This window comes from Cynocephalus volans, chromosome 3 (genome assembly GCF_027409185.1).
Source record: "Cynocephalus volans isolate mCynVol1 chromosome 3, mCynVol1.pri, whole genome shotgun sequence".
NCBI lineage: Eukaryota > Metazoa > Chordata > Mammalia > Dermoptera > Cynocephalidae > Cynocephalus > Cynocephalus volans.
This window is the reverse complement of record NC_084462.1, coordinates 76632200-76655100: the sequence shown is the minus strand read 5'-3', so window position 1 is coordinate 76655100 and position 22901 is coordinate 76632200. Positions and strand designations below refer to the sequence as shown.

At 44.1% G+C, this 22901-nt stretch overlaps 1 protein-coding gene across 14 annotated transcripts in view; it reads left to right on the top strand.

Moving 5' to 3' along the window:
• Positions 1 to 22584, top strand: part of TLN2 (talin 2) — a 410967-nt gene extending 388383 nt beyond the window's left edge. For 12 of the 14 annotated variants that reach the window (XM_063091965.1, XM_063091964.1, XM_063091961.1 and 9 more), the window contains 7 exons: positions 330 to 435; positions 1484 to 1608; positions 13096 to 13221; positions 15295 to 15357; positions 15449 to 15676; positions 18487 to 18612; positions 20154 to 22584. In XM_063091965.1, coding sequence (XP_062948035.1) covers positions 330 to 435; positions 1484 to 1608; positions 13096 to 13221; positions 15295 to 15357; positions 15449 to 15676; positions 18487 to 18612; positions 20154 to 20282 — 903 coding nt within the window. In that variant the 3' untranslated portion in view covers positions 20283 to 22584. The remainder of the gene's footprint in view (positions 1 to 329; positions 436 to 1483; positions 1609 to 13095; positions 13222 to 15294; positions 15358 to 15448; positions 15677 to 18486; positions 18613 to 20153) is intronic. The other 2 variants (XM_063091970.1, XM_063091968.1) reach the window with 1 other exon arrangement.
• The last annotated feature ends 317 nt before the right edge of the window (positions 22585 to 22901 follow it).

Sequence of the window (22901 nt, the reverse complement as noted above, 5' to 3'; positions counted from 1 at the left end):
GTTCACTCATAACTTTCTTACACTTTGGGGAATTTTCATGCACATGTATTTGTTTTGGGTACAAATAAAGGACAAATAAGGACTTTGTCTCCTTTATGATCTTTGAGAACTATGTCAGAAGGGACATTAGAGGCATCCCTGGTTCCTAACTTTTCATTTCTCACATGAGGAAACTGAAGCCCAGTGTGTCTTAAGTGTTTCTCCCCAAGATTGCGATGTCACTTTGGGACAGAGATGCAGCTTAAAACCAGGACTTCGGCCTCCCGGCCCCCGGTAACTGCCACAGTGGTTAGCATCCTCCTTACATTTGACCTGTTCTTCACCTGTAGATTCTGCAGAAACCCACCCCAGAACTCAAGCATCAACTGGCTGCTTTCTCCAAGCGAGTTGCCGGCGCTGTGACTGAGCTCATCCAGGCAGCAGAAGCCATGAAAGGTAGGTGGGATTCTCTCATCTCCTCTTGTAGGGCACCGCTTGAAGGCAGTGCTAATACAGCCAGCCGAGCAGAGGAGAGGCACAGCCAGTGCCGGCCCTTTGTTGGCAAATGCAGCCAGAGGGAGTCCTTTCTTAAAGGTGAGGTACTTTCTTAAAGTAAATGGGTATAGAGTTAGATTTTTTTTTTTTCCCTGACCAGTAAGGGGATCGCAGTCCTCGGCACGGTGTGATCTGCACCACACTCAGCCAGTGAGCGCACCGGCCATCCCTATATAGGATCCGAGCCCGCGGCCTCGGCGCTCCCAGCGCCGCACTCTCCTGAGTGAGCTACAGGGCCGGTCCTAGAGTTAGATTTTAAAAGTAACATCCTCCCTGAAGCAAGTCTTTTCTCCAGTCTTTATAATAGCTACTTCAACTTAAATGGTATAATCCATCAAGAACTGCTCACTTCTCTTAGGAGTCTTGCCATTTATTTTTATCTGCACTTTCATTCACCAGGATATTTATTCACATTCGAAGAATACCTTCATGTTTAGAGAGCAGCGCTATCTAAATAGTTTGTTTGCACATTCCTTCGTGCTTATATGGAAGCAATCAACTCACCAGCGAAAGGTTTTCTTACCAACTTCCCTTCCTTTGAATTGAGATGAGTGGCTGTTCCTCATGTGTTCCCAGGAGAAGGGAATGGCAAATCTCTATGTGGCCTAGAGTCTCCTGAGAATGCTTACTTACATTCATGAGCTTGAAATTAGAAGTCAGAGTAAGGCTGAAGCGTTGGTCCGTGAGATCTTCGTTTCTGAAGCTGCTGTTCATGACTGCTTCTGTGGCAGGGCTACACACACAACTGACTTAGAAAACCAGGACTAGCTCTCCCCTAGCACTCCCACTTGCACATCTAGATGGCTTTTATGAGCACTAGAGAAAAGGTCCCTTAGGACAATGCAGGCTCGTGGGGCCTCCCTGCATGTAAATCCATATATTATTTGAAATAAACGATTGTCCTGAGGTCTGCAGCTACCAAGAATGACTTCTTTTGGACTGATTTTAGGAACGGAGTGGGTGGATCCAGAAGACCCAACCGTCATTGCAGAAACAGAATTACTGGGGGCTGCAGCATCCATTGAGGCTGCTGCTAAGAAGTTAGAGCAGCTGAAGCCAAGAGCAAAACCAAAAGTGAGTGTTCATTTATGGTTGCTTGTCTGATGTCATTAGGTCTTCTCGTGGGTAGCTGGGAAGTGGAGCTTAGGTGTGCTACAGGGAGCTTGTCTCCTTCCCCATAGTTAGACTAGCAAGCAGCAACCTGCTCTACCTGCCCAGCACCTTTGCACAGAGTATGGGGGAAAAGAACAGTGGGTCTTTCAAGTTAACCACCCAGAAAAATACCTCTGAGTATCAAGAGGAAGAATCAGGGCATTGATAATCTTGATTTAGTTCCATTTTATAAATCAGGTGTTGGATATCTCCTGTCAGAACTTCCTGTTACTGGATATGAGATTGTCAGCCTTCAAACTTCTGGTTTCTATTATGCTTTCTATGGAGAAATAGCAATGCTAGGTCTCTCCTTTTTGTAGAATCAACAGAAGGCAACATGAACCTCAGAAGTGCACCCATTAATAGACTTTTTCAGTGCATGTTGGAGACTATGGTTGGCTGGTGTGGTTTTCCCAACTATGTTTGTCATCTAGATAAGTGTTTAAGACCTAAGATCATGTGTATGTGTTAAGAGAAATAGTCACTTAAAAGAAAGAGATACTTTTAGATGGGGAGTAGATAGGACACATTCTAAATAAAGTGACCGTGACCTAGTGCTGTCTCCAGGGGCAAAACCAACCCCTGTTAAGAAGCTGTAACCTCCCACCTCACCCCCAGTGGCTGTCTTCAGCAGGAAGACGGTGGAACCAGGGAAGGCCTCTTTTTTTTTCCTATTCAAGCATATCCCTCTGATACCCAAATATATTAGGAAATAAAATCTGGCTCTTTCCCTAAAAAAAAGAAAGTGCCTGGGCCAATGTTGTATGTCAAATAGACTTGAGTATATACTGAGTCCATTAAGCTTGGTAACATTCTTAAATCCTTTGAGTTCTTAGAACCTGTCTCCAAGTGATCACTCTAGGTTTGGTAAAGGCATTTAAAATGTTCTCTCTGAGCTGGAATTTAAGAGTTTGGGCTTCTGATATCTGGGTTTACAGGGTTCTCTCTGCTGGCTCCTAACATGAAGGTCTTAGGTTGTCTGGTATTGTCAGTCTTTTTCTTCTGAACTTAAGAGCTATATGTGGGTGTAAGGACAACTCCATTCTCTGGTTGTGGCTTCGTTTCTGCTTTGTAAATCAAGTTAATCATCGATGAAAAATGTACTTTAAACTTAAGAATCAAACATTGAGTAAGACTTAGAGATTTGGTGCTTAATTTGTTTTTCGTTTTCCTGATCTGATTATTCCAAGTGGCCTCTCTCGCGAAAGGTTCTGTCTGCTAATGCTGAAGCCTGTCAGTTGACACTTTCATTCTCCTGGAGAATTAATTAGCCTGGTGCTGATTTAACATTAACACTTCACCATATTCTAAGAGCTCCCATTCCCATGTCTTTCCTTTTCTTCTGTGTGGTCCTTCTGAGCTCTTGTCTGTCTTTGAATCCTGGTTTCCCACTGTTGAATCATTTACTTCATGATTCTTGATTGGAAAAATAAAGTTAGGATTGTTGTTAAACCAATTAAATGAGATAATGTAAGAACAAGAACACAGTACCTGACTACAATAAGACTCAGTAAAAATGGTAACTCTGTCACCATGTTGTCATCATTAACACCAAAAACATGCTTCTGGGATTTTTATCTTTTGTCTCAATTCAGTTCCATTTTATAAATCAGGTGTTGGATATCTCCCGTCAAAACTTCCTGTTATTGGATATGAGATTGTCAGCCTCCAATTTTCTGCTTTCTATTATGCTTTCCATAGAGAAATAGCAATGCTAGGTCTCTCCTTCAAAAAGGAAACATGAACCTCAGAAGTACACCCAATAATTCTGAAATAAAATTATTCTCTAGGCCTCTGAGAAAGGACAAACAAAAAGTTTGTATTAATTGAGTGCCAAGCAATGTGCCAGCCAGTCTTCTAAGTACTTTACATGAATTAACTCATCTGATCCTTGCAACAAGTCCATGAGGAATCAGAGGAGCCAAGAGGTGAATTACCTTGGCAGGATCTGACCAGCATGCCTGAGCTGGGAGGGGTGCACGTGGACTCTGGTGGCAGTTTCAGTTCATACCAGTTCCCCTTTGCTCTCTCCGTTATCAAAGGAGGCTGGTCTCGTTCCACAGTGGCTGTTTGTGGTTTGCCATTAATCCCACCTCTGGGAATCTGTCCTGATGAGGAAATCCAAGAAGGGAAGAAAGTTGTGTGCGTGTCAGAAGGTTGTTTCTTGCAGCTTTGTTTGTATTAATGAGAAATTGGATGTGACCCATGTGTGTCCTTGAAGGAATATTGTGCAGCTACTAAAGTAATGGTTTCTAGAACTGTGTAGCATCAAGAAGAGGCTCATGATATATGACTTGAAGGGGGAAAAAACAGGATGCAGAATTATATGCTCATTATTATTACAATTCTTAAAAAAAAAAAAACTTGCCTATGAAGGAGATAAGTAGGGGATGTACAAGAATGATGTTGGAATTGGGATGATGGAAGGGTCTGTGTTTTAAAATTTTATAGAACAGTGTTTTAAAAATAACAGCACTTTAAAAATTAGTGATCATTACTGATGTGTCCGGTAAGGACCCCCTACAGTATTCTTGCTCGGATCATCTAGCTTTTGTATTTATACTCGTAGTGAGGGTTTTTATTGAATGCTGAGAAATCCTTTGGTTAAAGTCAGAGTTAACATGACTGATTTGAGCCCCACCTTGAGGATGCCTACCTCACGTTGTTCCCATCATATTAGGAAAAGTACATAGTACTTCTAGAATGGTCTGAAGTTTTTCTCTGCCTGATGACCAGAGGCTTCCTCCACATGGATGTCATCTGTAAAACTATTTTGAAGAAACCATGAATTCAAACCATAGTTTTTGTGCCTGTCTACAAGGGCAGTCCACTTTGTGATAATTTCTGCATGAAATAAAATCCTTGCCTTTATAAGGGAATTTATTTCCCCAGTTAAGAAAAAAAAAAATCTGATACCAAAACCAACCATTCTTTTGAGGTTAATTGCTTCTCTCCATCCTCTTCTAATATCTTAAAAAAAAAAAATCCCCAGGATACTGTAAATAAATAATTGTTATTACATTCCTGTCTGTATAACTCTACTCGCCTTTACACATACCCACACACACATACACACACCCATATACACATCCTCAGTATAAAATGAATATGACTTCCCACTGGAACTGGGGAACATTTGCGCTGCTTTGAGGAATAGTTGTGGGAAGGGGAAATGATTTTGTTTAAATTGCGCGACTCACCGCATTCTCAGGTTGCCTGTTTTAAAAGGGGAATGGTCCGTGGTTCATGAAGATGAGTCTGCTATATTCCCACCTCAGGCCCTTAAAATTTAAACAACTCCTTTTGCCTGGAATCTCCCAGACATAAATGATGAACAAACTTGCACTGTTGAATCCACCTTTTGCTTGGGAAAATGGTATAATGGCAAAACAAGAATGTCAGTGCCCTGGTGCCTGTGCTGACAGTATTGCTAATGACGCCGTTTCCACCCATACAGACACACCGTGCTCCAAAGACAGGTATCGGAGTTGCTGCAGTGGCGACCACCCCCTGCAGCTGTAACCTTCAATTCTGTGCCTATTCTCGAGCTCAGTCAAACCTGGATGCCTTTTCTGCAGGCCTCTGTGTGATATGTTTGATATATTAGGTTGTTATTTAATCCAACTATATATCAAACATATTCCTACAGTGTCTTGCCCTGTCTCCGGGGGTCCTAATAAAGTTTATAAGGCAACAGGAAAGAATACGTTAAAATCACTAGTAGATTTAGAAGACGGAGCACCCATTATATCTCATTATGTTATATTCTATTTCTTCTTATAGTTTTCGAGACATGTATCAGTATTACTACATTATTTGTTTATTATAGAAACAAATTATAATTATCAATGTTTCATAAGAGCTTGAGATATTTTGTATAGCTTAGTTTTGTGTAGTGATGAACCATTAAGGAATGTGCTTGGTGGAAAAAAATAGAAGATTCCATCCCATGTCTGTGACATGGGATAAAGGTCAGGATTACAACCTCCAAACACATCTAGATTTATATTTCATTTTCCTTCATTTTTATCCTGATCTTCAATTTAAAAGTTACTAAATTTCATGATCAAGTTTTCAGTGAAAATTCAAGGAGCACAAATCAATTATCTGTAACTTTCCTTTCCACTGTTAGTAACAAAATATATAAATCAAATTGGACATACCAGCCATATGGACGGTGAGTCACTGGGCTTTGTACAAACCTTTGTTAGGACTAAATATATGTAATAAAGATAATGTAATGTAGACTATACTCTGTCTGTCGGATTTCCTGTTATAGGTTAACTTGTCAGCAGAGGTTGATAATATTTAGAATAAGCCAACAATCAGAAAGTTAATTCCATAGCCTAATTGGCTGCAGCAGGAAGTTTGGGATTATGATATAGAAAACATTTCTTCTGGTACATAACAACCTTCTTTTCTTGGGTTTGACCTATTCCTCATAGAAGAGCCTGTGAAATATATGTACATTCATTGTAAGTTGTCCCAACAAAAGACTGCGAACATTGCTTTCTGGAAAGAGAACTATTGTGTTCTATAGCTCAGTGTTCTGGAGGAGAAAAGTGGTGCTCTTCAGACGAGCGCTCCTGAGTATAAATATGTAAGCAATACCCCAACACAGGTGGGGAGCCAGTGGTTTAAATGGGTCGGTTGTGAAAGCCTCCCCTGGCAGTGTCTAGAAGTCGTTGCCAGGTTGCTTACAGGCGAATGCTCAGTGACGTCACAGCAGCAGCAGAGAGGTGGTGACACAGGACAAGACAATGTAGCATTGGAGTCTTGACTTGTGGAGGTACAAAGTAGAATGTGTCCCCAGAGTCCTTTTCCATTGAGGAGTGGTCTGTGTGTGACAGCAGGCATTGTCAGGCAGGTGTAGAGATGCTGCCACAATCAACCCCACCTTTCCACAGGCAGAGAACCTCAGTTTTGGTTTTGGGTCCAGTTAAAGTTGTGTGACCTGACAAATGGCCGTGGAAAAGAGATAGCAAGTTATCATGAGTAAAGGCAGACATGGTCTAGGAGGACCTTCACATGAATCCCTTTTGTTTAAATTGATGTGATTTCCTTGTTTCTTTTGGTAATCTTGTTGTTGACCAGCGTGCCCTCTGTACTAATTAATATGGCAAATGGGAAAAGACAACCAGATGTTCAGGGAGAAGGAGAAAATACAGCATTTTCTGTGTGGCTAAATTGTGGGTTTTGAGCTCACACGACACCAATTGGTTCCAGACCAGGAGACGTGTAGGGTGTAAAAAGTAAAACTGTGTGTGGAACACCGCACACGTTCCCAGGGGACTCCTCACCAGTGTAGATCAGTATGTCCTTGTCAAATTCTCCTCAGACACACAGTATTTATATCAAAGGGGCTTAAGATGTAGCTAATGTATCTGATTAAATCTTTTAAAGAATTCTGTTATATTTTCTTTGTCCATGCTTCCTATATAGATATCTAAGTGCCCCCCTCCTTTTTTCTTCTGAGACCATGACAAAATCTTTAGGAATTTTTCCATCCAACAGAAATAGTGATTAAAAGATCTTTTCAGTAGTATTATTTTACATTTTGAAAACAAAAATGAAATAATAAAGCAATGGATACGACGAGAAAACCACTCCCAAGATACTATTCATGTAAATTTGGATCTTTTCTAGTGGCTGCTGCATGAACTTGCATTTACTCCACATCTGGATGCTAAGGGTGGTCCCTCCCCAGTCACAGCTATAACCATTTGGCAGTGCTTTCTCTGTCACCTACTTTATCTGTTTACAGTCCCCCTGGGACTTTCCCTGAGACCAGGCCAGATGTCCAGATCTGGGCCGTTGGCACTTCCAGTTGTCCTGGAAATTTACCTTTTGTTAGAACTAGTTAAGGTGGTGATCCTAAGGCCAGCCCACCTATGGGTCCTCCAGAAGTAAAGCTGATCTATCTCTTGCATAGTTTGGGTCTTTGGACAGAGGCTCAGGCCTCCCCCTAGGCGCCTCTCAGTTCAATACCAGAAGCAAGCTGGAAGCAGCCTGACTCGCGACCAAAAAGGGAAACATGGCTGCCTGTTCCAATCAGGCGTCCAACTGGCAAGAAGATGCTTGCTTGCGTGGTGGGAGTTCTCGGTGTTGGCCTTCTTTTTTCCCTCAGGACATTTAAATTATATGCAAAATGTTCACACTTGCCAAAAACTAAATTATAGCCAAAATTTTTGTTATAAGTTTACGATGCGCTATGACCTTGTTTCTAATAGCAAGATCCCTAAATGGAGAGATGATACCGTGATTTGTTCTTTGGTTTATGGAGCCAGTTGTGAGATACAAGCGACCCTTGGTTTATCTCTCAACAAGGCAGTCCCTCAAAGGAGGTTTTCAGGGAGGGTGGTAAAAATCAGGGCAGTGACCCTTCGGCCGCCTTTTTGCCTACAGCTCCTTCACCTTCAGGATGATTGGGGGAAAGGGTTGCAGGGGCGTGATGCACACAGAAACGCGTAAGGAAAAGGACCGTGGAAGGAAATGCTCTCCCCCTGCCCAGTACTTACTGAGAACTATCAGGGAGGTCAGTAAAGACACTGCAGGACAGAGGCAGGCCACTCTGAAGAGGAGGCCGAGAAAGAAGATGGAAGAAGAAAAAGTAGTTCTTACTTATTTTATCAACACCTTCTAAGAAAAGTTTAATTTGCAGTTGTTGTGTGTCTAAGCTAAAGGACCAGGAGGGTTTAGTTGCTCCTCACGTTATAAACAGAAAACTGATAAACCAATTGCTGGAGAAGGGCGGGGAAGACACTGAAATCACATGGTCGAAAGACAGAGCAAATGACTGAATCCCAGGTTGTCCAGTTCCTGCCCGGGTGCTGAGGAAGAATCTGGAAGCAGTGCCCATCCATACCATGCATTTCTTCGTTTATCTTTGATTTGGGTGGTTTATTTATTATTATTTTAGGTTGTAACCCAAAATGTCAAGTAGAATCTTTATTGTAATTATGAGTGTGAAACAGGTTTAGAAAGAAACAGACTAGTTTAGCTCAAAGCCTGAACAACAATATGTAGTAGTAGGAATAATAATGAAACTAATTGCCAGTAGTTCTTGAGCATCTACCGTGAGTCAGTCGTGCTTTGCATAACTGTTTACTGTAACGACCCCATAAGATAGGTAGGAGGGAAAGTAGGTTTAGAAGATGAATGGATGGCTGTGAAGATTGTGTTCTCAGAGTCCCTAAAAGGCCAAAAACCAAAATAAAAATGAGGAAAGGCCTTCCTTTGTTCCCTCGCCTTTCCTATTGCAGTGGGACCTCTAGCTCCTGAAATTTTAGACCTATCAGAGTAAAAATAGGGAATCTCACCTTAGTGTGGGAAGCAGGCAGGAAGGGAGCCAGCCCAAAGTGTAGCCTTTCCCAGGAAGGATCTCACCAGGCCTCTAACCTTCTAAAAGGGGAGAAGATCAGCAAGCAGGAAAAGTACCAACAAAAGGGTGCTTAGACCTTTCTCAAGGCTATGAAAAAGCCCAGGTGAGGATAAATCCATCCTCAGCTGGGGTCTGCTAGACAGTTCAGGAAAGGCAGTTGCCAGGAGCGAGCAGTGACCTGGCCAGTAGCCTTTCCGGTTGGAGGGGACTGGGGAAAGGAACACTGGAGCAAAGGATGCGAAGACAGCTTCAGCACTCAGCGGTGGCAGCTCACCCACCGTCATTAGGCAGAGCAGATTCTTACTTTGTGCATCTGTTAGCTCTTTTCCCAGTATTACTCTGTTAAGTAAGAGCACTTCTGGGTAAATCCTGCTGCGTTGACATCTGTATGTGCATGATTAAATGTCACAAACTGGATGCCATTTGAGAGATACAGGCAGCATGTACACTTAAAAACCCATGGCCTTAAGTAGGGCGGGAGCCAGCGCTGTAGACGTGTACCCGTCCCCCGTGGCTCAGGGTGGACGGTTAATGTTACGGATGCTTACTCTGTGGATTCCTCCTTCTCGTACCATGTACACTGTCCTCTGGCTGAACTCTGGAACTTGGGGCTCATGTTGAATGGATACATTCATTCAGCAAACATTTATCACAAGGGCTTTTCTGCCTGATTCTGTGCTGGAGAAACATAAATTGATTAAAACATAATTCATGCCCCAGAGGAGATCCCAGGCCAGTAGGATTCGGTTAACTGTTGTTTGTTATCCTTAGCCTAGGCCAGCATTTCCCACAGAGTAGTCCATAAACCACCTCCTTTAGAAACAGATTCCCGGGCCCCACCCCAGGCCTACTGTGAATCAGCATCTGCGCCTTTAACCAGATCCACAGGTGATTCTGCAGCAAGGGCTGTCTGTTCAGCCTGTTTAATGAAGGTGTTTTCTTAAGTTCATTGCCTTTGCTTGAGGCCAGTAGTTAAAAAGGAATATAAATAGCCACATGCATAGGATTAGTCATAATATTTAAAAGATTATTTTGTCAATCTTAATGGCTCTTTACACGATCCAGTTGTTTGGGGGGAAATGTCAGGAGTGAGTCTTCCATGAGCCAGAGGGACAGATCAGACTGACTTTGGGCAGGTCAGTGAAATGTCTCAGCTAAAGAAGATTTTAAGAGACCAACCACCCCCACCTCTCTGATGAGGAGATGAGGGTGACTCCCCGTGGCAGAGCCTGACCTCAGTGGCTCATGATGCCTGGTCTTCACATTCCCCACCAGGGTTCCTTCTCCAGAGTCCCAGCTATGGTGAGGATCGTTCTGTTAATAAATCCTGCATTTTAATTGTGATCCTTTTATTTAGGAAAGACCTTTGAAGACTAAACCAATTCTGTGTCTCTTCTTTTTGCAGTGTGGTTAAACGTGTGTCCTCCTTCCCTTCTCCCAGATTCCATTCTGCATTCTGGTTTTGGTGGGAGCTGGAGCTAACAGGGAACCCCGGCCAGGTGCTTAGGGTTTTCATCAAGTCTCCTTGACTCAGGGAGATGCGTTTTCTCTTAGACTAGAAGTTGTGTGGTATGAAGAAATATTAAGTGTTGGCGTCTGTTCCCAGCAGGAGAGATGGGGTGGGTGTTTCTTCTTAATGATAAGTGTGGAGTACAGAAAGATAGGGTCCAGCAGACAGAAGGCAGGTCTGTCGTGCTCTGCCCAAACTGCAGCATCCTCCGTGCCTGTAGCCATCTCAGTCTGCTTTATTAAGCCTCTCTCGGGAAACTCTCTAGTGCTATCTAATTGGAGCAAATATCTCCCAAAGATAAGGCTTTCTGCTGTGTCTGTTTTAAAGCATAGAGATGTTATGGAAAGAAAAGTTAAAATTCATCAGAGAGTATTATAATAGTTGCCATTGCCAGAAAAATCTGTGGGTGTCAAAAATATTTCCAAATGGACTATCTATTTTAAGCATATTTTACAAAAAAAAAAAAAAAAAATCCGAGCCACAGAAGATGTGGGAGACACCCTTCAGATCAGTTGTGATGAGATGATTTTATCAGACCTATCCATGCTAAGATTTGGCACTTAATTTTAAAGAAATTTCATTTTTTGCAAATCTTAAAATTTCGGAACTCTGCTGACAGGTTCCTCCACACTGTAAAGTGGGAATGGGCTTGGAACCCACCATGGAGACAAGAGCCTGGGAGACTCAAGGAGCCACCGGGGCCGCCATTTTCTCATCTGCAAAATGAGGAGGGGCTCCCTTTGGACCCAAAAACTCTGTGATTTCCTTAGCACCTTAATGTGTTATATGCTTGACTTTCTTTTGCGGAATGAATTTCCAGAAAAGCTCTTAATCTCAAGGTCATTAAATACGCCCACACGCGCGCGCGCACGCGTATGTACCAGAGCCTAATGTAATTTATTCTGGACCTATGTATAAGAGTACCTTTTATGCCAGAGTGTCTTATGATGAGTCATTTTTGTATTTCAGTGAACAAATTCTACACTCCACCAATTCAAAGTGAATCCAATGGATCTGAAGCCATTTCTGTCCTGAATACTCTTAGAGCAGTACTTTGTCAGAAATAAGAAAGAACATACAAGTTCTGTCTTAGAACTTCTAAAATGCTGCCATGTTCTTCAGATCCACTAGATGTGCATTGAAATTTTATTTTGGTAATATGGGTTGTAAAAAAAAAAAAAAAAAAAAGATTGGCATCTCCCATGGTTCAAGATGTGACATTAAGAATAGGGATCTGGAAAAGAACTGTGTCCGTCCTATCTGTTGTTTTATATGAGACTATTAGCAGGCTGACTTTGAACCTCTGGGATGAAGTCATTCCTCACTAATGCCCTAAGGGGTGGCCTAGGCTCATAAAAGCCATCATTTGGAGTCAGAGAGGTTTAGGTTTGATTCTTCACACTGTCACATGACCTTGGGGGCCCAGTACTTCACCTCCCTAAGACTGAAGGCACTTTAAAAAATGTATTGATGTTAAACAACATTACGAATATGTTTAATGCCACTGAATTGTACATTTAAAATTGGTTAAAAGGGAAAATTTAATGTTATGTATATTTTACCACACATACAAAGAAAGGTATTACTATGCCTGATGATCATCTCTTAATGCCTGAAACGTACCAGCCACATCTTCAACGTTCTGTGACCTAAGGACAGCTTAAGCAGGTTGACCTGGAGTCAGAATGTTAATGCAGGGGAGCTTGCAGGTCATCTAGTCTGACCACCCCAGACTATGATACTGTATTCCAACCAGCCTCGGACAATGGTCTTTACACTTGCCCCATGTCCCCAAAGCTTCTCTTCAGCTTCCTAAGCTGTTTTGGCCGCAAAGGACATGGTGCTGGTAAATTTAGACCAGAGCCCTAACAGCCTGACATCATCTACGCAGTGGCATCCGGCATTCTTCCCAAGGTGGAGCCGTGCCTCGGGTGTCCAGTGACTGAACAAGTTCCACCTCGGTTTCTTTTCCGCCACTGGGCAATCTGTGGTTGGTGTATAACTTTCTGTGCTCAGCTACAGAATGGAAATGCTATTTTGCTTTTGTTTTTACCCAAGAAAAATAAGACTTTTCAGAACTAGGAGCTATCTTTCCTTTTTTCAACCCGTTTGTGAGCCTTAAGCTCTGGAAGAGTGTGCCACAGCCCACTGTTTTGACTCTGATTATTGATTATTTTCATTTTGGTTATTGATGCTGCTAGAACCATTGGAGTGTATTTTATTCACAGTGAATTCATGTCCTATTAAACATTCTGGTCTGGAAAAATAGTCTTAGAATGTCCTGATTTAACATTTGTGTGGAATGTCAATGCTAACAGCTTTTACCTTTTAGAGCGGGGGCGGGGGGCACCAGATGGAGAGGCGTCCTGACACCTTAGGCCTTTCTGCCCTGGGTGTGGTTTGTCATCAAAAAGCAATAGGCAGATGAAGAGCCAGGTGACCAAGCAGTAAGTAGTTTGGCGGAAAGAGCCCTACGTGGATGTGAATTGCATGTGATGCTGTTTTCTTTTGATTATAGCAAGCAGATGAGACCCTGGATTTTGAAGAACAGATCTTGGAAGCTGCTAAGTCCATTGCTGCTGCCACAAGTGCCCTGGTCAAATCAGCTTCAGCAGCCCAGAGGGAGCTGGTGGCCCAAGGAAAGGTGGGTAAACCCAGCTGGCCAAGCATGGGACACTCACAGGAGCAGAGCCTCTGAGGAAAAGTGGGGAAGACCTTTGGCCTGACCAAGGAAACGTGTGGTGTGCCTTCTCCCCTGAATCACCAGTCGTTGCCCCGACCGACTGAGAATTCTATTTGCTTAAACTTGACTGCCAGAATATAAGGTTTGGCTTCTCATCTGCTCCTTGTTATGGAAAGCATCCCATTCTAGGCAGCAATTGGGGCCTGAACAAGACATTTATATTCCCACTGTACATTAGGCTACTTAAAGATGTAAACTGTCATATCTTCCTGGCGGATGGCTCTGTAACACCACAGTCAGAGGCTTTATAATACCACCTTCCAACTCCAAATGGCTCCATTTCTTTTTTAGGACTGTTGAGCTGAATCCCGTCCAGCTTTGCAGTTAGCACTTAACTGGGCCTATTGGTCAAAAGGCCAGTCTGGTTTAAATCTGAGATTTCTTAAATCTGCTTCATCTCCAGTCACCCATTCCATCTGCATTAGCATAAAAGCATAGTTTTTTAATGATTCAAAGGATTAATAGTGCATTAGACTAATTCTGGATATGGCACGATCCTCCAATTTAAAATATTCCATGTGTCCTGTTATTCCCACACAGCATGGAACTGTCCTATCCAAACCGTGTCTTACAGACAGAGCTTCTCAAATGTAGAGGCACTGCAGGAACCTGCCAGGTTGTGGGTTTGGGAAATTTGGTCACGATTATTGTCAGTCATTTCTGTTTGATATTAAAAGGCCCTTGCTGTCAGTGTACAAAGAGATGGACATGATTGTGTCTTGGCCTAAGAACTTGTAGTATAGATGAAATTATGCCTCACCAGTGGCTGTGCCTCTTCCTCCAAGAAGTCTCTTGTGGGTCCAGTCCACATTCCTTAACGTCTGTTTCTAAACCATTATATGGTATGTTGGTCAATACTGACATGCGTATGTCTCCCCATCTGGCCTGCGAGCTGTCACTTTACGTTCCTCATTTCTTCCCTGTAGATCCAGCAGAGTGCTGACCTTGTCATGTGTGCTCAAGTTCTTGTTGACCGGTCAACATGTAGAGATCACAAATGGATTGTCGAACAGAACATCCTACCTAAAAGTTTGAGTTTATTTCAACATGGATAAAGGGCTGACTGTGTGCCAGACACATTGCTAGATACTAGAGAATCTAACTTGAATATGGTAGAGTCCCTGTCCCCCAAGGAATTTATATGTCCAAGCATTTAAAATGTTTGTAAGGGAGGCTCAGCGGAACTTGGGTGAAGTATAGGATAATGTGCAGGACCTTGGGGTTTTACCTGACATTTCAGCAAGCCCTGATGTAGTGGCTGTAGTTGCTGACAATCCCCAATTTCATATGCAGACTGAGATACTCATCTGTCACCTCGCCAGGCACCTCCCACAGCATGAGGTATTTCCTCCCTTTCCTCCCATGGCTACTCCCTCCAGATCTGGACAAAACATGTTTCACTTATTGCCGTGATTTCTAAATAGAAACAGAGACCCATCTCAATTCTAGCCTCTTAGTTCTCACCCCTGAAAAAATGGTCTTTATTTCCTAAGACAAGAACCGGTGTTCAATTGTGTGGAGGGAGATGAACCTCCTTTTTTTTTTTTAACAACTTGTAGCCTGGTTTTCAGGGTCAGTAATGAGGAGAATTTAAGTTTCCGCTGGCCCTGGAAAGAGGAGGCCTGGGTGGCTCCCTCATTTGAAATGGGGAAGGGTCAGCAGAGGAAGTAGCATGTAAAGACGGCCCCGAACCATCCTTCCTCAGCCATTTCCCATAAATGCAGTACCTGGCAGCTGAACAAGGCTGTTGTGATCACCTCTCATTGCTCTGTGTAGCCCAGTTGGACACCAGCCAGGATGTGCCATGCAGTCTTAGCATGGCCGAGGCTTGCTGCGTTCCCTGGCATGTGCTGCTGGTGGGAGTCACCGAGTGGTGCTGTGTGTCTAGTTCCAGGGCACGGTGGGGTATGAGGGGCTGCAGGTCACCTGAGGCCTGCCAGCTCTCATTGCAGATTTCTCACTTCTGCTCTCTAGGTGGGCTCCATCCCCGCCAATGCCGCAGATGATGGACAGTGGTCACAGGGGCTGATTTCTGCTGTGAGTTGCCTCCTCCTTCCTCTTCATTTGCTTTTTGGATCCCCTGAGGGGATTTTGGGCTTTGGGTCACTTCTCTGTTGACTGTCCCCAGGCCCGAATGGTGGCAGCTGCGACCAGCAGTCTCTGTGAGGCGGCTAATGCCTCTGTTCAGGGACATGCCAGTGAGGAAAAGCTCATCTCATCTGCCAAGCAGGTTGCAGCTTCTACTGCTCAGCTGCTTGTAGCCTGCAAGGTGAAGGCCGACCAGGATTCAGAGGCCATGAGGCGGCTACAGGTAATGGTCACTGATGCTGGTGGGAAAATACTCCTGTTGGAGCGGGTAAGTGTCACCAAAGGGGTCAGTCTCACTTGCTTGGCATGACCCACCAGACCTTCCATCAGCCAACTCTGTCCTACTTTCCAGCCTCATCCTCTACCACGTGTGCCCTGCATCCTACACCCGCTGCCACCAAACTGACATTCTGCACATGTGCCTTGGGGCCCTCGCTCACCTAGAATGTCCCAGCCCTCCTCCCCACAAGCCCAACTGGCACACTCCTGTTAGTCCTTCATGACTCATCTTCAAAGTCACCTCTCCTGAGAAGCCCTCCCTGACTCCTGGGATTCAGGCAGCTAGTCCCTCCTCTGTCCTTCCAGAGTCCCTGACTAGACCACTCTTATGGTTCCTGTCACAAGGTATCACCGCACTTATTTTTGTGACTGTCTGTGACAAGGCCATGAGCTTCCTGGGTGCAGGTAGCACATTTTTATCTTTGCATCTCTCCCGCCTAACACAGTGCCTGTTTCAGATGAGGCCCTCAATCAGTGTCTGCTACAGAAAAGAGTGGAAGGACTGAGGAATTTATGTGAGACTGTTGCTAAGGTTTCCTAGAACCCAAAGAACATGTTTATGAAGGTGACAAGTCCTTCCCAGTGCATATACATTTCCTGATTGTTTTAATTATAAAAATATTTTAAACATGATGAAGGAAATGTCTGAAAAAGTCACATAGCCTCAGCATCTTCATACATCAAATGTTGTCATTGTTTTCTATTCCTGTTTTTATCTACGTGCAAAATAATTTTGTCTAGTTGTAATCATAGCAAGATTCATTCTGCTTTCTTTTCACTTAACACTTTATCATATTTTTTCCTTGAAGGCAAGGCTCCATTAATTTCTCTATGCAAAGCTAACTGGTCCATTCTTCATGAGGCTTATTTTAATGATTGCATGATTTTACATCTAGTGATTATGCCAGAATTTATGTATATTTTGGACATTTTATTTGTTTTCAGTTTTCTAGATTTTTGTTGTTATGTATTATGATACAGATTGTTTATATTGCTAAAATAAGTTTATGTAAGTCATGAGTAAAATCATAAATGGCAAAAATGTTTGAACAGTTTATCAAAATTCAGAATTCCTGTTTTGTTTTGAAAGACCTAAAGTGCATTTCTGTTTGGCTCTCCTGAGCCTGTCTCTGACCCACCTCCTTCACCTTTATTTGACCCCTGGGATAAACCCAAGGAGAAATTAAGGAGCTGCACATTTGTGAGTGTGTGATTCCTGGGTTCAGGGGACCCTTGTAAGGAAAATATCCTGAGTTAAGGGAGACCTGGGTTCAAGTCCTGCATCTGCCATGTATTGGGTGCATGATCTTACACAAATTACTCAAAACTTCCCCGACCTTAGTTGCTTCATCTGTAAAATGGGGATAGAGATAGCCACACTGACTCTTTTGAGGTTCAAACAGGATAACACATATGAAAGTGCTTTTTTACATTCTAAGGAATTACCCAGATATAACAGAGTGTCACTCTTGTAATCATCATTGCTAATTTAATTTGTCACTGCAATGTCATGTCTGAGTCCCTTACTAATGACTCAGGGATTCTCTGAGGCTAGACATACCCATGTTTGGATCCCAGCTCTACAACTTACTAGCTACAGGATCTTAGACAAGTTCCTGAACCTCAGTTTCCATATCAGAAAGGTGGACTAATGATTTCTGACCTCATAAAGACCTTCAGAGAATAAGCTCATATGACTGCTTGCCAAATATTAACGGGCTTCCCCTTCCCTTGTGCAAGCTCTTGTAGTCCCATTGTTCCCTTTAGATCATCACCTGGATGAGCCAGTTAACTTTGAGAAGAACTCTCAACTTTCTGATGGCTAACCCTGAAGCACAAGCCCTTGACTCTGGGGTAGGGGGCTGGGTAAGGAATGCACAAGGTTTAACAAAGCCTTGACCACCATCAGGAGAAAATCCCAAACCTCAGCTGGCAGAGAACAAGTCCCTGCGGCCATGCTTAGTGAGCATTAACAGTAAGCCAGAATGGGTGGTCACCTTTAATAAAAATGTAGACTTCACACTGAAAAGCTTTTCTTTACCTGTCTCTAGTAATTGCCATGTCCTTGAGCCCACAGTGTAAAGCCAAGCTGTGACTCTAAAAGTATATCTGTAAAGGACTTCCTTACTATGAGGCTTCCAGCCCTGTCATGCAGGGGCATATGCGCCCTCACTTGTGATTTCTTATTTTATTCCCTCAAAAAGCCTTCTGTGAGTGCCAGCTGTGGGCAGCCAGTTGCCAGATGCTGGGGAGGCAAAGATTCAAGTCACTGCCCCTGCCCTCCAGCTGCTCACTGTCCAGGAGGGAGACAGTCCAGGAGGGCTGCAGAAAAGACACCACAGAGCACTCTGAGAGCACTGAGGGGGAGGATGTATGTAGGGCCAAGGCAGACAGGAAAAAGTGATGTCTGAACCAAGTTCTCAGGTATGTGGTAAATTGGATGGAGGCAGCAGGAGATAGTTTTGTAGGCCAAGGAAGCAGCCCCTGAGTATGCTTCTGCTAACACACGTGTCACATTGCTACAATGACTTATTTATGTAATTGTAATTCTCCTGAGAAGTATGGGTTTCTTGGGGGATAGGAACTGTGTCTCATTCGCCTGTGATTAGGTAGTGGCCAGTGTTGGTGGAATTGATGGATAGACGGACATGTGGATACTCACTGGCTAGGGAGAACATCTGTGTGATAATTGGATGATAAACTGACTCACAGTCTCATGAACTGTGCCTTCATGTCTGTTCTTGCCAGACCAAAATGGTTATTTCTAATGATATAATGTGTGTTTTGTTCACTCTCCAGGCAGCAGGAAATGCTGTAAAAAGAGCTTCAGACAATCTTGTTCGTGCAGCCCAGAAGGCAGCTTTTGGCAAAGCTGATGATGACGATGTCGTAGTGAAAACAAAGTTTGTGGGGGGCATTGCTCAGGTTTGTGATTAAATCCAGAACAGTGCTTATTCCCAAGATGAGCATCATGCTGTAACAGAGACACAGAATAACAGTGACTTAAATGAAGTGGAAGTTTATTTCTCCCTCCTTTAACAGTCTGGGTGTAATCAGTCTAGGGATGGCATGATGATTCCATCATGTCTGAGACCCAGATTCCCAATGCCTGTTCCACCATCCCTGAGATGCTGTCCTTGGACACTTGGTCTGTGATGGCTCAATTACCACCTCAGCTTTCCATCTAGCAGGAAGAGGAAAGAAGGGAGGGTGTGGCCCTGAAGTTGCATATATTACTTCCTCTCACATACTATTGGTTAGCACTTAGTCACATGGCCAGCCTAGCTGCAAAGGAGGCTGGAAAATGTAGTATTCATATCTGAGTTGCCATGTGCCTAGCTAAAAATCAGGATTCTATTATAGAAAAGGGAAGTCCAGAAACTGGAGGACAGAAATATTATCATTTAAATAAAATGATGCATTTGGAGCTGCAGCTCACTCCAGACATCTGGCCTACAGCAAGAATGAATGTTTACCCTCTCCCAGAACTTTTATAAGAGGAGGTGAGATTCTGACTTATGCAGGATTACCTTCTCATGCAATGAGAGTGAGAAGATACTCCAGGAAGTCAGGCTTGCAGTTTTTGATGTGTGTTAACATAAATCCATTATTCAAGAATGGTTTTCTTACCAGCCAAGAACACCGAGGCCCCATTACTGAAGTTACTCGTTCCCCGTGCCTGCCTTAGCTCTTTCTAACCCAATCCCTGTGTTTGCATATGCACTCGATGCATTTTTACCAGAGCGCGTTTCTTAATGCACTAATTCCATGGAAATTTTTACAAAGGAGAGTCTCTGATCAAATAAGTCTGGGAAATGCTGCACTCAATACCTCTGCTCTGGTAACAACATTCATAGCCTGCTAAAGGCTCTGAAAAGGCCCACAGGAAATAAACCTGATTGGCTTTCTTGAACACAGATTTACCCTTTTCACACGATACCTATTAACTAGTATTTCTCAGATCATACCTCAGAAGCATAAAATAAACATATGAAAACCATCTAGGGGTTAAGGGCTCCAGCTTTAGCTTTAAGCATATCTGGGCCGGGTCTCCTCCACTAGCTGGGTGACTCCAGGGAAATGGACCCACATCTCTCAACTTCAGGCTCCTTTTTGGAAAAATAGGACTTTCAGTGGGATGTATTTCCCAGGGTTGTCACAAAGATGATGGGACAATCCATGTAAGGCACTTACACCAGAGCCTGGTGCATAGTAGGAATGCAGTAGATATTTGCTCTTAAATCAGTGGCCAGAAGTCAGCTTGTTTTCTTTGGTCAGCTGGGTCTTTGGTCTCAAAACCTAAACCATAGCATAGAGGCTGGTCTATGAGCTAAGAGCACTGTTCCCAGTATCCTGCTGTGTCCCACTGTAGCAGGGGCCATGGGAGCTCAGGAGGCAAGCCATCGTGGGGGAGAACAATTTCCAAGAAAGGGTTAGATACATCCGGCTTATTGCTTTTCTTCTAGATCATCGCTGCCCAGGAGGAAATGCTAAAGAAAGAGCGAGAACTGGAAGAAGCAAGGAAAAAGCTGGCCCAGATCCGCCAGCAGCAGTATAAATTCCTACCCACCGAGCTGAGGGAGGATGAGGGCTAAGGCCAGAGCCACGATGGCGAGCCCCAGGGGATGGTCGTGCAAGAACTGGACATACAGTGTTCCCGAGAGGCGGGGCACTTACCTGGAAACTGCCTGCCTTCCCCAGGGGCGAGCCCAGAGCCCCCGAGTGGTCGAGGGCACGTTCTCACTTCTCTGTCCTGTCGGCACCAGCTGCATGATCGTGATGTCACACGGTACAGTGTCCCACCCACTGCTCCTCCACCACCTCCCCTCATGCCTCGCTGTATCTCAGGAGAGAGGGGCGCACTTTTTGTGGACTGTTACCAAAAAAGAGAAGTCAGTATTATGTCGTTCTCAAACACTTTTGCTTTTGTTGGTCCTTCTCTAGGCCTGCTCCTGGGCCTCTTTGTAAAACCATAACAGGAAAAAAATAATGGCTTGGGGGAAATCATTGATGTCATAGATCTTCATAGATATTCTTCTCCGTCACAGGAGAAGATGGAAGTTGGAGTTGGACACGGTTAATAAAAGCCAGAAATACAAACCCGTGTGGACTCCGGGAGGGTGACTCAGGTCCTCCTCCCATGTCTCAAGCACTGACTCACCCAGCGGGTGCAGAATTCCTGCTCGTGTTTGCACGCTTTCTTGCCTCAGTGTGTAAGCTCCTTGTACAATCTAGACCCATCTTGTACTCTGTGACCCAGAAAATTGAACGGCTATTTTTTTTTTCCTCCATAACACAAAGGGCAGAGTTGTGGGGGGCTGAAAGAGCTTGGTGAGCAGGGGGTGTAATAAAATATGTGGGCTCCTTACTGTGCAGAAGCTGTTTCAGTTCATACAGATTCATCCACCCTGACCCACATCCTCTGGGTGACAGTCATTGCAGTCCCACCTTGCGAGTGTTCAGGGTGGGGATTCAGCTGGAATAAAGCAATTCCTCGGTGGCTCCATCTTCCAGGTCCCACAACAGTTTCTCTGCTCTCAAAATGGTCAGAATTCAGGATCAGAAGGCATCTGTTTGCATCCTAAAATCAATGTGAACCTTTGATTGGTTTTGCTTATTATCATATAAGTGAAGACATATGAAGATGTATTTTTTAGAGTCCATCTTCTGGATGCCACACTTCCCAAATTTCATATTTTTCCCGCTCATTCCTTTCCTCTTCTCTTTTCAGAGCTCTCTCCTGGGAAGGGCATTTTAAAACCTTGAATTTACCTTTAATCTGAGCCTTTACCCAAGACAGTACATGAAGGATGAATGGCTTGTGGGATAGATCCTAACGCCAATTAGCAAGTATCTTTAAAGAATTCAGGGGGGAAGATAAGAGTTAATAGAGGGCATTGTTTTCAGAACTGATCACTGTTGGGGGCGGTCCCCCTCCACCTCTCGAGTGGTGTGGTATCATCTCATATTTCATCCACCGTGCAGTTTCAAAATTCCACCCACGGGGAAAAGTTGGTGCTTCAGTCATCAAAAGATGTCACCTTCAGACCTTGCCTGATGATCCTGCTTTAGCAAACCCCAGCCTGTCATGGTTTTAAAATATAATAAGCTTTTGACAGCTTCCCATATTTATAAGATACTTGTAAGCGCTGCACATATTAGAATGTTTTCCCAGACAAGCAGAAAGTTGGAGGAAATACAGTGTAAATGGAAAGCAAGTGGAGGGAGAGTGTGGGGAGTGAGGGGATGTAGGCACCAACTCTGAAGAGGAGGGGCTGGCAGAGCACTGGCCGCGCAGGGGAAAGCTCGTGAATCCTTGGCTCGCCCCGTGGAGTGTAGCTAATAAGACTCTTCATACCTGTCCCGGGCTGGACGTGCTGAGGAGGGGCCCAGGGTGCTTTCTGAGCCTCCTAAGAGTCAGACCCCAAAGGCTCAGGGTCAAGATGTGTTAATGGCCTCGTGTGGCAGGACTCTGGGGAGCCCCTCTGTGGCCTCACCACCCCACCCTCTTTTCTTCTAGGCTGTGCCCAGGGCAGCTGTCCCTCTTCCCTCCCATCTGTCCCCTGGCATGTTCCAGTATCCCAGGAGCGAGGCAGGGGCAGGCAGTGAGTTCCCCATCTCTGCCTCAGTCATTTAAAACCTCTCCTGCATCTGATACCGGCAAAACCTCCGGAGACCAGCCAAATGGAAAGGCCTGTCCTTTACAACCTTAAAGAACAGGCATGGAACAAAGCTTATTTTTGTAGACTTCTATCAGTACCCTCCTGTCTGGAGTTTTTTGCTGCTAGGAGCTTTTTGGAAGTTGGTTCCCAGTTATGACCTCATGTGGTCCTGGTTTTTCATCCGTCCCTTCCCCGTCCACCCTGCCTTCGTGTATATGAATGGCCTCATGGCCGGCTTGGTCTTTTCTCATTTCATAAAATGGTTGAAAGGCTATGATTTGTCTGGACATTATTTAATAGGCGCCACTGCAAGTGTCCCTAGGTGGCATTAAGAGGGGATTTCTGGTTCTTCAAAGGGAAATAATGCAGGTGTGAGTTGCATTTTGGGGTGTGGCCTCTCAGAGCATCTAACAAGAGGGGGGTTTGGGGGTGAAAATTGTCCCAGGCCCGGAGCGTAGAAATGCCTGTCTCTGTGTGAAGCAGGGGCAGGTGTGTGTGTGTCCCTCCTCCCCCCTCTGCCCATGAGGAGAACTCACATTGGACTTTGAATCC